The 17,866-nt window shown below is 37.2% G+C and overlaps 1 protein-coding gene across 1 annotated transcript; it reads left to right on the top strand.

Annotated features, from left to right (window-relative positions):
- The first annotated feature begins 1,399 nt into the window (after window positions 1-1,399).
- On the top strand, window positions 1,400-17,080 carry LOC139133899 (cytochrome P450 3A8-like). Its single transcript, XM_070700671.1, has 13 exons — window positions 1,400-1,602; window positions 7,209-7,302; window positions 7,685-7,737; window positions 8,301-8,397; window positions 8,876-8,992; window positions 10,737-10,825; window positions 11,061-11,209; window positions 12,398-12,531; window positions 14,094-14,261; window positions 14,904-15,124; window positions 15,793-15,930; window positions 16,200-16,362; window positions 16,704-17,080. Exons 1-13 carry the CDS (start codon window positions 1,532-1,534, stop codon window positions 16,779-16,781), a joined length of 1,572 nt encoding a protein of 523 aa, XP_070556772.1. The 5' UTR covers window positions 1,400-1,531; the 3' UTR covers window positions 16,782-17,080.
- The last annotated feature ends 786 nt before the right edge of the window (window positions 17,081-17,866 follow it).

Here is a 17,866-nt window from a genome sequence, read left to right as displayed (position 1 = left end):
TAGCGTGTAATTAATTATCCAACAGCTATGATTGTATAGATGCCGAGAATAGGCAAGGCTTGAGGTTGATCAAGAGAGGATTAATAATCTGATACGCACGGGTACAGTAATAGTTAAAATATTCTTCATGAAAATTTGAATGTTTTGTCGTGTGGAAAAATAACACATTTGCTAGCTCATAATCTTGAATTGTTTCACACAAACACGTTGTCATGCTATATACTGTACCGTGTCGGAGAAAACTTAGTTTTCAATTAAGAGTAAACAAATCAGATGTTAACACTTGAAGGAGATATCTTAACCAACCGATGTTTGGTCAACCCGGCCACCACGTCTTGACCCTAATCGCCTATTCGCATTGTTGGACTTTGCGCTTTAATGCCGTAATACCACAGATTGTATTGTGAAGATATCTGGGCTTTCATTGTCATGTCTATTTATGACTAGATACTGACAGTTTTGATTAACAAATATCAAAGCAGTCGAAATTCAGTTTATCGTGTTACACCTGAGTTAAAATTACTGTCCATGCTTGACAAAAGATCTAAAAGTTAGGGATATACTTGAACGTATTTGGTTGGAGGCGCTTTAGTACAAACATAACTCTGATTGTACGTTATCTTAGATGGACGTAGTAGACAATATTTTATCTTGGCTGACGTCAGCATAGTGATGAATTTCGCCAAGCTCTGACGTGGCATTAAATGAGTAATGATATGTCATACTTTTGAAGTCACCCAGATCTTCAGCTACACTAATATAAAAAATTGTTAAATTGACGGAAAACGGGGTGACGGCATACGAATTACGTAAGCTGAATGGATCCTAGGAAATAAAGATAAATTGCAAAGTCTAGCACAGAGTATTGAGAGACTCTAAATGCAAGAACTAAATTGTATGTCAAGACTATGCTTGAAACAAGCACGCAGAGCATAATACAATGGAAGTCAAATTAGAGAACACAAGACGTGTCGTAAAAGTAAGATTATTGGGAATTTTTTGCGTTTTCATTTTTATTGTTTTCGTTTGTGTGCCTTACTGGGGTACATGTGACCAACATATCGCTCTAACTCTAAAATTTTTACACTTTTTTCATCTTGTCTGACATGTTGGCTGTAAAGTTTACTTACGAAACAGGTATTCTCACCCAAGCAATGGTGTTGAACCGTAAATACCGGAGGAATAATTAAGACTGCGATGAAAAACCGAATTTTTCAGCCCGTAATTGAGATACAAAATGTACAATGACACATTAAAAGTTACTTGAAGACAACACATAATGTGCTCACGGACACTTGAATGACGTCAGCTGTATTATCAACCTTATCGTCACTTGTCTATTTTTAAATTTTGGAATGACTCAGTGATTTCATTCATAAAAGAATTCAAGATAGTGCGTGCCTATCTATTGTTTACGTCAAATGTAGGGGAAAGGTAGTCTACATCTGCAGTTTACAGACAGTCTTTGCAGTTACACATCTAAGCAGGCAAGCAGTACATCGCGTTGTCGGGCGGTGCAATTGATGAAACCATGGAGTCTCTTGGTCTTGAAATACCGACATGGCTAGTTCTTTCTGTGATAGCTTTGGTTCTGTTTTACATGTAAGTATTTGATTTGTCATGTTTAAACCATAAACTGAACATCGGAACTCGTCGAGAGTTTTCAGGAACGGTGATTTAGCAGCAGCGATTCAAAGTTTACTCTCACTAACATTTTAAGATGAGATTGTCCAAATTCTGCTCCTTAAGGTGTAGTATGCGCCTCGAAAATGAAAAACTTACACTTTTGCTCAAACTTTCCTCAATGAAACTTTCAAACATTTTGCTACCCGATAAAGAATAAAAATCCGGGGTCAACGTAAAAAGTTTAGCCAAAGCAAACAAATTATCTAACATTTATCGATATCTGATATCAAAAATGGCCGCCATCCTTGTGTTAACTCTGTTGGGAAAAATGAAATCTTCGAGTTCAGAAAAACTAAGACGTTGAAAGCTCTTCTTTCTCCAAGAACTTTAAAATAAGCCCCCACAAGTGGTAGATCAAAAATGACTTGTAAAAATTAGAGAAACCAAAAATTTGTCGCCGAGGCGTATTCTACTTTAATACAAGTTGCTTCGTCAGTTAAATTTATCCCTCAAACGATGGATGGAAATTGTCGAGCATTTTAATTAACAGACGGTTAACGGCATGCAGCAGCCATTAAATATAAGGAATATGAACAGTGTATTGCCTGACGTATGTGAACACATAACTCTACGTTCACAAAAAACGATTAGGGGGGGGGGGGCTGGAGGAATTCAGGGGGGATTCGAAAATTTTTGGGTAGTAGAGGGGGGGGACTTGAAAATTTTGCTCTACCTGTAGGGGGGGACTTGAAAATTTTTGGTTCCCTTTTGTGTTTTACATTTTCCTATTCCAAGTTTTTGTAGATAATTCAATGAAAAATGAATACCATTTTTAATGTCATCATAGTAATAATTTAACAAAATTTAGAACCATTTTGTCACATTTCATGACTTGTATCTCGAAAAAATCTAAATGTGTGGTTTGTCGTAAAAACAAACTTTAGCCTCCTAACCTGGGCAGAAGCTGCAACTGTTAATGATTTCTGCAATATTTCTATGCAATGGAACAAATATAGTTTCTGCTATCTCCCTACAGCATGCGCAAACACACAATATTTAGTTTGTCAACAAAGCCTGTATATATAAATATAAATACGTATTTGGTGATAATTTAATTGGAGTCCAGGCTGACAGTCAGTTGTCAGTGTTTTAATGCATGGTACACATATATAGGCTGTGATAGCATTAGCTGAATACTAGACAATTCAACATGCTGTAGGGAGTAGAACAAGAATGCAGTTGTAAAACTGAACAAAAATATTGCCAAAATTATCAAAGTTAATACAGCTACTGCCTAGGGTAGTGTCACTATCATTAATGCTCTCCTCCTGCAGTGTCACTGTCACTGCATACCTGATCAGTGCAAGAGATAGCTCTGACTCTGATGTACATCATGCAGAAGAGTTTGGGTCATATGATGCTCATGACAGTGAAACATACTTGTACACAAGATCAGGCCAGAGAGCAACACATGGAGAAACACATAGAAATATTTGAATTCTGGCATATGAGAATAATCAAATACGGGTATTAAAGAAAAAAGATGGGGTCACCATGCTTGATTTTCTAAATTTTCACATTCTTGTTATAAAATGTTACAGAATCTGATGTAAAACTTTGAACAGTAAAGACTAAAAGAAAAAATATGTGACCAAATGGAATTATTTATTTTTTAAACAAATTTAAAATTATTACACCCAAAATTTCAGAGAATAAAACATTTATTTGATGAAACATTTTACCTTCCAGTGTTGTCAATTTTGAGTAGCATCTAATCCATATATGTCTTGTAGTTTTGAAACAAATTTTTGGTAGGTCACTGTGCAATATGGCAATTAGCCAAAATTCACAATTTTCCTACTCTCTCATGATTGTCATTTTTGTGCTCTTCAGCAGGAGCAATTGACCTGGCCAGAGTTGGATTAACTCCGCCAAGTTGGCTTTTAGACCAATAAATCTAAAAAATTCACTGATGCATTTAAAGAACTTGCCTTGGGAATATGACTATAGAAAGTGCTAAAACAGGTTGTGTTGAACACCTGTGAGCGGAACGGCGCTATACATGTTTATTTTTTCTGCGCTCACATCCTTTACAAATATGCGGGCCTGTGATAGTTAGGGGGGGGACTTGAAAAATTTTGACCATATAGAGGGGGGGGGGGCATTTGAAAATTTTTTGGGGTACTTAGGGGGGGGATCTGAAAAAAAATAAGATTTCAATCGAAATTCCTCCAGCCCCCCCCCCCCCTAATCGTTATTTGTGAACACATAACTCTACGCTATCTGAGCCGAACAGAGGTAAACAATAGAATGTTTAAGTCATAATTGAACTTCTGTCGGGGGGCATTTTACTTTACTTTAGATCGCCACACCTCTTCTCAATCATATATTTTATTAAAGAGCAGAAATCAGATGCAACCGACGAAGCTGTTCCTAAAAAGCTGCACAAAGGTGTTCGTGCCAGTTTTTCAGCGGGCGGCAATGATCCAATAGGCGGGGAAATAGCATTCAATGGATTAGATAGTGTGACCTTTGGTACGGTTGGGAGAATGTTCAAGGTAGTCCGATACTTGACTCTCACAGCTCCTCGCTAGCTTCACGTCAGACCATAATACACATACCACCCTCTTAAGATCTTTGCTTGGCTCAGCGAGCCAGCGAAGTTCCGCTGCGCTATAACCCGGCCCCGGGAATTCGGAACCCGGCCACGCGTGGAACCCGGTTCGCTGATCACTGCGTCTCACGTGACTAGCTAGACGCAGCACGAAGGCGGGGACCAGCCAAGGAACCCGGCTGGCTTGGTGAGCCTCGCTTGCTAGAAGATCGTTGAGGGCGCATCACCATATGGTTGACAGAGCTGCGCAGTGGACGAGGGGCTGTGAGAGTGTGTAGTACGATACATAATCTTGACGACCAGAAAAGCCTAACTGAAGGAACATGACAGAAGCTAAATACAATTTTGACGCACTGTTTAGAGATAAATTTGCCTGAATAGTGATCGGAGGTCCAAATTCCAGGCTGAATAACTAGACCAAAGCCATGGTTGAGAACAATATTACCGCGGTCTCAAGTGGAGGGAGCGTGATTTTATCTTCCTCAGAGGAAATAATGTCACGTACATACAGTCATTGGTGGTGTACCATGTATTGTCTCTACAATCTCATTTAAAATTACATGAGTATATTTTCCTACAAGGCAAACGTTCGCAATTGTTAAATCTTTGAGTCATAAAAATAGAGTGCGGTAGCACCGGTTTATGGCTTTGTCTATCTTTTCTGAAATGGACATATGAAGAAGAAATACAACACTTTGCAAGGATGATGATCAAGTTGACAAAGTTTGATCCACAACGATTTATAAAGCAATTTATAACCTAATACAATGATATGGAAATCTATGGATACTTGTAAATTTTGTCATCAAAGAATTGAACTGCTCCGCGAACAGTCCAAGCCTTTTGCAATTTAAAAACTCATTTTCTCATGAATCAGGCATATACTAATTCTAATTATTTGCTTGTTTCAATTTTCAATCTTACAAGAATCAGGCCATTCGGAAGGATATCGTTTATAGACTCTGCTAGCTTTCTGTAGTTAGTCAGTCCGATAGTTTGATTAATACAAATTTTCTTCCATTGAGAAGGAGTTAAAAAAATTAATGTATTAATTTTATAAGAGGTTTGAATATAAGAATTTTGAAGTAAATTTTGTAAGGTTTTGTTGGAATATAAAAATTTCCCAGGTGAATGTTGAAAATTTTGAGAACTATGAATGAAATTAATTAATTAACTAGGATTTGGCAGGCTCGCTGTTCCAACCAGTCTCGTGTCATACCTGAACGATAATCCTGTAAAATTCTAATTTGGTGGTGTCTGCTTGAAGTGACAATGATCCCCACGCTCCTACAAGTGTTCTTTTCAAGCTGAAATGTAATTGCCTTTTTAACGATAACCATTTAAGAAATCCAATTTCTTTTATCATTCAAATTCCTTAAAATACAATTTGCATCGATAGAATTTATATCTCTATCTGGGATATTATTGACCATATCGATCCAGTTCTGAATGTGTACGTCATGAATTTTACACACAATATTTTCGTGTCCCTAGACAATTTGATTTCAATTATCCAGGTAGCTAGGATTTGGCAGGCTCGCTGTTCCAACCAGTCTCGTGTCATACCTGAACGATAATCCTGTAAAATTCTAATTTGGTGGTGTCTGCTTGAAGTGACAATGGCCCACGTTTACTATATAATCGTCTCAGATTTTTGTGAAAGCTTTTTGTCTGATACCGTTGAACTTTGTGAAGGGATTTTGTCTGGTATAGATGACACGCTACAATGAAGTTAGCACCTGGAGTTCACTGGAATGAGAACTGACTCATGGAAAATGCTCAAAATACAAAAAAAATCACAAGTTAGCCAAGGACTACGCCTTGCCGATGTATGGAAATAGATCAAAGTCATACAAATAGTGAGTAGGGCTGGCGAATTGAGGTGTGAAAAGCACACAAAGAGATTTTGACCGATCAGAGACCTACATTACATCACACAAAATAAACTGAAACGGTACACTAATTATTAGAAAACATGTGGCATACTTGGTGATGTTAGGTTACTCACGACGAATTGCACATGATAATCTCTTCAACAGTATGACCATTCCTGATCTTGTACGAAGCGTTCGCTTTGACTTGACCGAGAACTGAAAAACTTATCGATTGATTTCAGCAGGCATGTACCTCCGGTCATAACTTAGCATGCACTGGATACGCTTCACTGGATACAGTTCAGATGCACGACAGCAAACTGTAAAACAGTTGACAAAGACAGTCATGCCAGATTGGCAGCAGTGATGTGCACCGTTGATTTGTTATCTTCTGAATCGTCCACAATTACCAGTAACTAAAATGTTTCAAATCCAGGTCAGCATTTTTCCAGTTAGTTTCAGAAGAACGGTCTGTCATGACAACAGTGACACGGTCGCGGTGCAAATTGAATGGGCAATGGCTATACGTCTTGCCTCTACTGGAATATTCGGCTACGACTGCATGTGATTCAGTTGCACCTGCAAATGTGAATAATTACAATTACCCAATCACGCACTCCACAGCATGTCTTTGGTCCAATCAGCAATCGTTTACTGGTGTCATCGTCAATAGGTGAACAACACGTGCCAAGATGTACTGATTTTCGGTTTTGCATGTTAACCTGCATCGTTCATAATTAAAGAGTCCCATGCCTTCTGTAAACGAACAACCTTATCGAGAAAGTCAATTTTTTTGAAATGTCTTCCAATTCGGACTTTTAATTAGGACGTTTACCTGACTGAGACTCCAAAAGCGGCCGCTGTTTATCGTTAACCCCCTTGTACTCGTACTGTAACTACCATTCAAAAGTCTGTTCCCTCGCTCGAAGATAACCGGTAAGGTCATATCAGGAGCTTCAAATTCATACGCTTTTCTTTACATTTTCTCCTCAAAAGAATGTTTCCCAGGTAACGTTATACACGATGGCAAACATTCAAACAAAAACCTCGGTTTCAGGTGACAAATGCTCAGCTTATTTCTGTGTCCTTAACAGGTATGCAACTTGGAATCATTCCACGTTCCGAAACCTGGGAATTCCTGGACCAACGCCATGGCCACTTGTAGGAAACCTCATGCAGTTAGGCGCGGTGAGGACAAGTTGGTATCAAACCAAATTAGATCAATGAAATGAAAAAGCAATGGGTTTAATTTCATTTGAATAACGGTGGTTTATTTTAATACTGCATTTGATCAGATCATAAACCCTGGCATTTTTGTTGAGATGAGGCACGACATATGCGGGGCACTTAAGACGCATATTCTTTTGTTGCAGACATGGATAAGAATTTAAAACTTGAAGAACAATCATGCAAACCTTAATTCAGTTATTACATATTTCGTTTTATCATTATTGTTAAATTCGTCCTTTCGGCCCTCTATTGCTAAATATGCTATTAACGGAAACAGCATAGATAGGTTTTGAAATAATTCAATGACAACTTTTGATTCCTCTATGGGATGTATTTATAGGGTTTTCAAGAAAAACAGTTGGAGTGGTATAACCAATATGGTAAAGTCTATGGGTAAGTGACTGATGACTGTATCTGAGCGACTTCTAGTGCCTTATTCTCCGCCTCGTGGTGATCTTTATACCACAGGTAGAAAGTCCTATGAACAACAACAACAACAAGAACAACAACAACAAGAACAACAACAACAACAACAACAACAACAGTAGCAAAAACAACGACAACTATTACATGTACTAATTTTACTACCAACAACATCATCATCTTCATTGTCGTCGTCGTTTTCGTTGTTTTATCAATGAATGTCATGTTGAGCGCTTTAGAAATTTAAATATTACATATACTTTTTCTGAGTCACGCTACTGTCTTGTTTAGAAAAACAAAGGTGTCACTTTGCAATGCATTATATGTTAAAATGGCTAAAAATCTTTCAGCTTACACAACAATATCCTGCTATCCTCTCTGATGTACTCCACGTCCCCAAATGCCGATTACACATCGGTCTTGTATTTGTAAGATCTTTGTAGCTGCACCTTCTTGTAAAGTAAACTTTTACCCACCTCTTTTCCATATTGGATGTTTTCCATATTGGATGTTTTCCATATTGGACGTTTCAGGATATACGAAGGTCATCAACCAATGCTGGAAGTGGCAGACCCGGAAATGGTTAAACAGATCTGTGTCAAACACTTCACATCATTTTATAACAGACGGGTGAGTGTTTGAATGCCCTAGCCGAGCTCGATTTGCTCGACTCCTTTAAAACCCGTAGACAAAAGTTGATATTTATTTCTATTGCCAATTAAATGGGATTTAAAGAGACAAATGTTTTTCTGAAGGGAAGAAAAAATTGTAGTAGAGACGCAGAGTAAAAACTTTGAAATTCCCAAGACGAAAAAGGAAGAACTTAAGTTTTTTGCCAGAGGAACATGCACGAGACAATTTAAAAAACTGTCAGCTCCATAGAACAAGATAATTCATTATAGACTTTGATACATGTCTTGTGATTCGGTTATTAAAATTCTGTTGTTGTTTACTGTTTCAAACAGATATTTTAGAAGAGAAAACGTTTTAATTAACCTTTATTGCTGTCGTTTGTTGTTCATTATAACTCCAAACTGAGATTTTTGTCACGGTGACTAAATGATGATAAAAAATGTTAAGCCCAAGTATACTTTCCTTGGCTTTACAGCGTTTCCCGCTCGAAAGTAAACCTCTAAACAATCGCCTAAGTATTCTCGCCGACCAACGATGGAAGGACAAGAGAAACACTCTAACACCTGCATTCACTGGATCGAAAATGAGAACTGTAAGTTCAGCCTAGACACACACACACAAACACACACACACACACACACTCTCTCTCTCTCTCTCTCTCTCTCTCTCTCTCTCTCTCTCTCTCTCTCTCACACTCTCACACACACACACACACACACAAAGACAATTGATATTGCCTACCGTTTACTAACTTACATTAATACGATTGGAACTAATTTGGGACTGGATTTTCATATTTTTCAAATTTCTCAAAGGTGTTAGATGCCGTATAGCTGATTGTTGCAATATTACAAATTACTCATAAAACAAGTGTATAATGCAAAAGAAAAAGCAGATGAGCTTACATTTGCAGATTAAACAGACATTACTTCACCATCCAATTATCCCAAATTAGTGCCAATCGTGTTCATTAGAAAGCATTGTCTTCGGAACCCTTTTAACAAATAATACAACAAAAAGCTGACGCATAGAAACGTAATTCCTTGATTTTGGTGTCAAGACCCTCCCTAGACTGAAAGATCCGTCGCTCGAGGGCGCTCGAGGGGGAGCGTAGAGAGTGCCCTCGAGCGACGGATCTTTCAGTCTAGACCCTCCCCTTCTCAAAACGAAATTTTATATTAGTTTTTGTTACAGCAGTCTTTATCGCAAATTTGACGAACGCAAAACGAATTGGAGTCTTACCCCTCCCTAAACAAAGGAATAACGTTTCTAGTTTGTAGATCGATGGCCCCTAAGTGTGTGGTAGAATTGCGTTAGCAGTAATCAATCGCATTTACCACACACAGCTTCCTTCTCTATATGACTTGGAACAACATGGGTTTTCCGCACCAAGTCCTATGTGTGTTTTCTATGACACTATAGAACTGAAATCCCAACATCTCGGTTTGATGTGACTTGCCAACGTGCTTTCATAGCGTTTTGCACAAGACAAACTTAGGATATTCAACCAAACCACTTCCATGGAAGATTATAATATATGAATATTATCTTTTTAGGTATGACTGATCGCTCAAATGTCCACTGTGGTCAAGAAAGTTCAAATAAGCTTTAAATGAGTGTGACTAAATGAATTTAAATTGCTCTGCTATTTTACTTGTAGTTTTTGTATGTAGGTAAGTTTAATGTAGATGTCGTTATTAAAAATAACATCTATACTTTTGTTTTATTAAGTAAAGTTATTTGTCTTAACAAATGTAAAAAAAATGCTTATCAGAAAATTATTGCCACATTGGTTCGAAAATAGTTTTGCAGGACATATTATCTCAAATAAATAGTGTTCCAATTATACATGTGTAACAATAGCTCGTGCAGCGGTACACTGACTCGCACAGGTCACCGAATGTAGTGCGATAATCATTTTTGCAAACTAGCCTACAATACTGTGAGAGCGTCGTCAAACGTCGCGGCCTAATAAGCTTCAATATCTTTTACTTTGATCAAGATTTGCAAGCTATAAAGTAATAAGGCTACTAAAATAATGTAAAATTTCAAAAAAAAAAATTCATTTTGGTTGAAAAACAACATCGTTATGGATCGATCGCAGCCGTTATGACTAAACTGTATCAAGGGTCACCGTCCTGACGCAAGGTACACCGGGACAATATGTGTATTCTTCGTATATGGTCGAAAACGTTTAGAGCTTTGAGCTACAGCAGATATATGGTAGCTGGATGAAACATTTCAATGTCATAAGAGTAGAAACAGAGTAGCAGTTTATAGTTGAAAATACTTGAGCCCGTCAGAGACTGAATATATACCACGTTGTGTCTTTACAGATGTCCCCAATTGTCAACAACGCTGCCGATGCAATGGTACGAGTTCTTAGCAAACACTGCAAAGAAGGAAAACCCGTACAATGCAAAGAGTAAGACATGGTTTAGGCGTAAAATGTACTCAAATGCTAAAATATTATTTTTCATGTAATGCAAATTCATTCAACCATGTCTGAAGAGGTAGTTTAAGTAATATTAAGCTACACCAGCTAAGAGTGACACAAGTGGTTTTTATTTGTAAATATACGACACTCTTCATCGTTTTGAAAAGTAAACTCGGCTCTCTGCAGAGCATCCTAAATCGAATTATTCTTTGAATCTTTCCAGCGTCTTTGGTTGCTTTATAATCGACAGCATTGGCAGTGCTGGCTTTGGCATAGAAGTGAATTCACAGGAACAACCAGACCACCCCTTCGTCAAGAATGTCAAGGAAGCGTTCTCCTCAGGATTTTTCAATCCTGCAGTTTTGATAGTTTGTAAGTTGTATGGTTCTGATGGTTTGTATAAACTATAAAATAACTTTTACGAAACAGCTGTCCAAAACACGATTGGAATTAATTTGGGATAGTTAGATCAGCATATTTTTCAAATTTCTTAAAATTGTTCGGTGCCCCATAGCCGAATGTTGCAATAATACAAATTACTTATAAAAACAAGTGTGTAATGTAAAAAGAAAAGCAGATTAGCTTACGTTTGCAGATGTAACAGACATTACTTCGCCATCCAATTATCCCAAATTAGTTCCAATCGTGTTCTAATTACTTTGGTACTCGATATACGCATTTCCACGCCCATATTAATCTTTGGGGAAATTAGCATAAATCTTTTACGTTCAAAGTTTAAATTAATTTGTTTATCATCTTTCATCAAGAATTTCATGGAAACCATGTGTCGTGTAACATCTTTATTTGCCTTGGCATTTCTCTTGAATCTCCTCATTTGTCGGTAATAGAAATGATCACGAATTTAGACATTCGGATATTAAGCTTCCACTTCTTTTATTCAATTACATCATCAAAAAAGCTAATTCTTGTAGCTCTTCTGTTCGTAAACTTTAAGCGTGAATTCAGCCAGATAAGCTGAAATAATGCCAGAAATTGCATCATCCAATTCTCATAGCTCCCTTTCCTTAAAATTGCTCCAATTTGGTTCGAAGGTTATACATTCAATAAAAGATGTTCAAATAAAAAGTCACTCTAAAACCGTATCTATGCATGCTATGTCTGTCTGTCTGTCTGTCTGTCTGTCTGTCTGTCTATCTGTCTGTCTGTCTGTCTGTCTGTGAGACTATTGGAATACGTGATCATGATAGCGTGCTTGCAAAGTTAGCGTGTATCGTCAAATATAAAATCAAATGAAAATTCTTTTCGGAATGCCAATGCAAACAACTTGGTAATTTTCAATACCGTCTACTTCATTCCATTTCAAGTCTTTATTCTGTTTCTAACACATCTTTAAAACCATTAAAGAATTTGAATATGATTATAGTCAAGCAAACTGGTATCTATATCTCAAAACAAACATAAATGTCAGACCTTAAACTTTAACAACATCATTAATCATCAACGCGTTTAGAATACCAGCTTCTCAATCACTTGCGTCAAAATTGAACTCTAAAAGGTATTACTGTAAAAATTGTTTTATTTCTTCTCATCCGATTGCAGTCTTTTTCCCTTTTGTAACACCAATTCTCAATTGGCTGAACATCGGATTTTTTCCAAAGAGAGTGATGAATTACTTCCTGAACTTGACTGAAACAACAATAGAGATAAGGAAAAATCAAGATCCGTCTGAGAAGGTAAGGAGATGCGTGTAAGAATTATCCCAGCTCCATCAATGAAACGGTAGTATTTCCCATCTATTTGTTAGCTCCAATCGGTAAACAGACGCTAATGCAGTAGTGCTCAGTCTGTCTGTCTGTCAGGCTGTGAATACAGTGTCTAAAATACAGCCGTTTCCATTGACATGAAACTTGATACACAGTGCAGGTACCGACTACTGTGAAGTGAAAAATTGAGCCGTTGAGAATGTACCATTATTAGCATTTACTAATTTCTGAAATTTCGGAATGCACGTGCAAACAACTTTAGTAATTTACTAAGTGATGAAAGTTGGAGAAATATTTCAAAAACAAAGTGATCATAGCGCCATAACATACATGGAAGTCTACTCTTGGTTAATTAGCAATTTAGATATTCAGTGACATGTAACAAAACACTTGTTATACCATAGAATGTACAATAGTGTGTGTGGTTATGCTCACTGGCCTAGTATTAGCCCTGATATTTGATAAACGTATGTATCTGAGGATGCATTTTGACGTAATATGTTTTAAGTCCACACAACATAATGCGCAAGTGTAATTTTGGGGAATTTCCTCATTTTGACACATCTGTCGCTTTACAACCACTCACCCGATAATTTTGCCAAGTTGATTTTTAGAGAGACTTCATTGAATTGTGTACGACTGATGATCAGCTTTAAAACTTGGTCTCTCGGTTTCTAGGAGAAAATCTCGTTGAGAAATTCTAATACGATGGCAAAATGTTCATTGGTAAATGACGAATTTTCTCAGTCTTCGTCTTAACATTTTTTCTGACACCAATTGACCGATACGCAGGCGCTTATTTATGTTATATCTGGCTTTGTTTGTAAATTACACTTTCTGGTTTTACTCCCCAAATCATATCATAATGACTGTATGTATGTAATGCACGATAGTCATGATAATGTTGATAACTGAATCCAAGCGAACACATTAAAGGTATACCCTCACCTGTTCCAATTTTGCCACAGATACCATGGAAAGAGAAAATCTAACCAATCACAGATTTTAAGCGAGTGGCCGCTTTTTAAAAAACAGCGCCCTCACATGGGCATATTGAATACCGAGGAAGACCCCCTTGACCATATATGGGCATATTTAGATTACAGGTGACTGTATACCTTTAAGGTAGAACGCGCATCGGGGACAGATATTCGGACTCTCAAACTTTAACTATTCGTTTCTGATCTACCACTTGTGGAGCGCTCATTTTAAAGCTCAGGGAGAAAGAAAACTTTCACCGTGTTATTTTTTCGAAAATCTAAAATTTATTCCCCCCCTAGAATTAGCGCAGGAATGGCGGCCATTTTGAATACCTAATATCGCAAAATGTAGGATAATTTGTTTCGCTAGTTCCAAAATTTGCACGGTGACAGTTTCATTTGGGAAATTTTGAGCAAAAGTTTAAGTCGTTCATTTTCGAAGCCCATACCATCTTAAGTCAAAACTAGCACGCTACACTTTGCACGTTGTTTTAAATAGGGCTTTTAATCTATTACCAAATAAAAGAAAACACCTACTCTTACTTTTCATAGAGAATTGACTTCCTACAGCAAATGTTGGACGCCAAGGAAGTTTATGATCAATATATTAAACAAAATGAAAAAGAAGAAGGTGAGAATGGAGTGCATCTTGTGAAAGATGGAAAATCAGATACACATGATTTCCATAAAGGTTTTACAAACGATGAGGTGCTGGCACAGGTAAGAATCAAACAAAGGACAGTAAAATACAATTACATTGTCTCAGGGCAAAATAGTTATTTGTAAAGGACGTCATTTAAAAAGACCAGCCGATGTATGCCTAAGGTATTCAAGTTTCGTTTTTTCAGAGTTTATGCTATTTTTAGTTATCTATTGTTTTAGACTACTTCTGTCCAAAACTTATCATGTCAGAAGTTTTAAAGTTATTGAAGTGTGATAGTCTTCGCCATACTCGATATGCCTGTGAAAAATTGCGCTTCATCATTTGACAGCAGGTTGAATTGTAGTGAGTGGATTATTTTCGTTGAACTTGAGTACCCGTCTTTCACTCGCTCTGCCTTTCTGTCATTTGTAAGTGTTTCGTTAAAATATGTTTTAGATTCAGAGCTTAGTCATAATTTCGTCGTTCGCCGTAACATTCACGTAAGCACGGGATAGTTTCAAATGGTTTCCTATTATCCACTGAGCAGCTACTTTTAAATGTTCTTTTAATTGTATCAATATAGCAAATGATTCTTAGGATTCCAAAGCTTCTTAACAAATTCCCTATTACCGACATAAATGTTAATTGGTCTGTTGTAATTTTGTTTGAGATTGATCGCTTGATAAGCTATAGTAAAACATATTTGTTGGTCTTTACAGTCACTGTTGTTCTTCCTGGCTGGCTATGAGACAACGAATACTATGATGAGTTTCGTTGCCTACAGCATGGCAACTAATCCAGACGTGCAGGACAAGTTGTGTGCTGAAATCGATGACGTCATGGCCAACTATGAAGAGCCTACCTACGAAGCCGTGTCAAAGATGCCTTATCTTGATATGGTTGTCTGTGAAACTCTAAGAATGTTTCCGCCTGCTATAAGGTTAATACCGAGTGTTTATTTTTTATAAACAATAAATGGTAGTTTTGAAAGCATTCAAATAATTATGAAGTTGACAAAATTACAGATCTGCAAGTTTTGATACTTCTGCTACCACTAGTACTTCTACTGATACAATTCCCTGTAATAATAATATTAAGAATAAGTCATCATTGCAACTTCATTAAATTACTTTGAAAGTTGCGAATGTAATTTGACAACATCTCGAAAGTGATCCAGTTTACTATCTATGTTTATGTTTATATTTACTTCATGGTACCAGTGATGCCAGGACGGAGGTCCAAGTGCGACATCAACAGTAACAACGACAATAAATATCACGCTAAGTCGTGGATTGATGTTTACCTTTTTTAACTTTCCACTTGAAGTTTGGCAGTAGCGCTGTTGTTGAGCCTAAACACAGAAACAACGCCACAACAAGAAGAACGGCAAACATCATGAACATCATCACCAGCACCATCATCATGCTTTTAAAAGATATCTTCATAGTTATAACAGTGACAGTACCAGCAGCAGTTTGATCTATCAGTTGACGAGTCAGTAAAATTGACAATACCAAATATAATAGTATATAATACTCTTACTTATGACCTTTTTTGTTAAACAGTAGTACTACTTAGTGAAAGTAACGGAGTATCTGATATCTGCAGATTTGACAGGGAGTGCAACGAGGATGTCACAATCGAAGGAGTTCACATCCCGAAGGGGATTTTTGTTGCAGTATCGGTCTATGTTATTCATCGCAATCCGAAGATTTACCCTGAACCTGAGAAATTCATCCCGGAGAGGTGAGGCAGGAAAGAAATACTGCACAAAATTTCACTTTTCACTGATGACAAGCTCAGAACATTATGATGATACTGTGAGAGTCATGTCAATTATCTGCTCATTTGCATATTTAATGATATAACTGAGAAATTTCTGCACCGCATTTTATGACACTTGCTGAAAATATTGATGTGATAGATATATAATGGTACTGAGAAGCGTTGAGCAGTCGCAAGTTAATAAATAGTTTATTTGCATATTTAGCAAATAACATTGAAATTTCTTTTAGATTTACCAAAGAAGAGAAAGAGAAACGTCATCCTTACGCATGGTTGCCATTTGGAGCTGGTCCTCGTAACTGTATTGGAATGAGATTTGCCTTGCTGGAAGCTAAGATCGGCGTTGTGCGCATATTCCAGAATTTCACCTTTGAACCTTGCTCTGAGACTGAGGTACGAATAACACAAAATACTTTTTTTTCTGACAAAGAGTAATACCGTTCATATATTGAGGAAGAGACAAGGATTTAAATTAACTCCTACATGATCATGTTCTCACACCACAGTAGTAATTAACCTTGATGCTATTGCACTGTTGCCATATAGTTGCACATACTCCTTTATCAATGATGACGACTACGACGATGATGATGGCGGCGGTGGTTGTGGTAGTGATGATGATTGTGATCACGATGAAGTAAATACTGTTGGAGTGGAATAGAACTTTATCTTGTTTGATCAACATGTTGATAATATTTCCCATCGTTCCTTAACGTTCCCAATCTCTTTATTAGATACCACCAAAGCTTGGAAAGACCGGAATTTTGTCACCACCAAATGGCATTAAACTCAACGTCAAACCAAGACTATGAAGTGGACGACTGCTTTCGTATCCATATCACTTGTAAAATTATCCGAAAGAAGCAGGACTAACTGATTTTCAATGCATTTACAAACTAGGTTTTGCAGGATTTGACTGAAAGTACAGCCAGTGATTGTTATGATTTTTTCAATACACGACTCAAAGAGTTTATCTATCCAAAACATCACTTCGTTGGGCAGATTGAAATATTTGGATTCCTGCTTGCTTGCCCAATTGGAATTTTAGTCTTTAGTCGTCGTTAACCTGACCTTATTTGCAAATATAAATGAATTAAACGTGTAAATATGACACCATGGGTTATGGCTGATTATTCAGTTAGATTTTGTCAGCTGGATTGCGCAGTAGTTTGATTGTCTTTATTGTTTCCGTGATTTCTATATATTATAGATGCACTATTTACTTTATGAAGTGTGACTATCAAAAGAACAGAAATGTAAATATTTTCGGCGGCACACTGTGATATTAAAGAAATGCCTAGTGCCACAACTGCTTACTGAAAACTATCATTGAAAGCTTGCAACAGCTTAAAAGCATGCTCATATTCGAAATATCATGTCGTGGGGATGGTCAACTTTTAGTAATTGCGATTACCCATTTCTTCTTGACAACGAAAAATGCGTGGCTGCAACCTCTACCAAAGCGTTGATCGCGATTTCGCGTTTGTTACTAAATATAGCTGCACGCGCGCGACTTTCGGACAAATATGCTGAAATTCGGATAAATTTTGTCGTTGTATGCGCGGCTGTTGTTGCAGCTTGTAGTCTTAGTCATCAATTCATACGAATAAGTGTGACGCTAAATAGCCATTCTAACACTCGTAGGTCACATTTTCGTCGTTTATGCGGAAAATGCGGACAAATATTTATTTATGCATATTAATGAGAGATAACAGTGACGTCATTTGCGATCAGCGTTAATTAGGTCAATATTATCAATATGCTGGAACTCGATGAAATGCATGCGATTCTGAGTTTATTTGTTAGGGGTCAAAGCCCATAGGGGGCTTGGGTCCCTCTTGTTTTTTCAGGAGTTCAGTTTTCTGCAACTACAATAACAACTTGTTCTTCTTTTTCT

This window comes from Ptychodera flava, chromosome 5 (genome assembly GCF_041260155.1).
Source record: "Ptychodera flava strain L36383 chromosome 5, AS_Pfla_20210202, whole genome shotgun sequence".
NCBI classification, from domain to species: Eukaryota; Metazoa; Hemichordata; class Enteropneusta; family Ptychoderidae; genus Ptychodera; species Ptychodera flava.
This window is presented reverse-complemented; position numbering and strand designations above follow the sequence as displayed.

What these genes read in the sequence shown, in the direction of transcription:
- LOC139133899 (XM_070700671.1), top strand. Translation starts at nt 1,532, where the DNA reads ATGGAGTCTCTTGGTCTTGAAATACCGACATGGCTAGTTCTTTCTGTG. An exon ending in GCTTTGGTTCTGTTTTACAT is followed by an intron (nt 1,603 to 7,208) that starts GTAAGTATTTGA and finishes TGTCCTTAACAG; the next exon opens with GTATGCAACTTGGAATCATT. An exon ending in AACCTTGCTCTGAGACTGAG is followed by an intron (nt 16,363 to 16,703) that starts GTACGAATAACA and finishes TCTCTTTATTAG; the next exon opens with ATACCACCAAAGCTTGGAAA.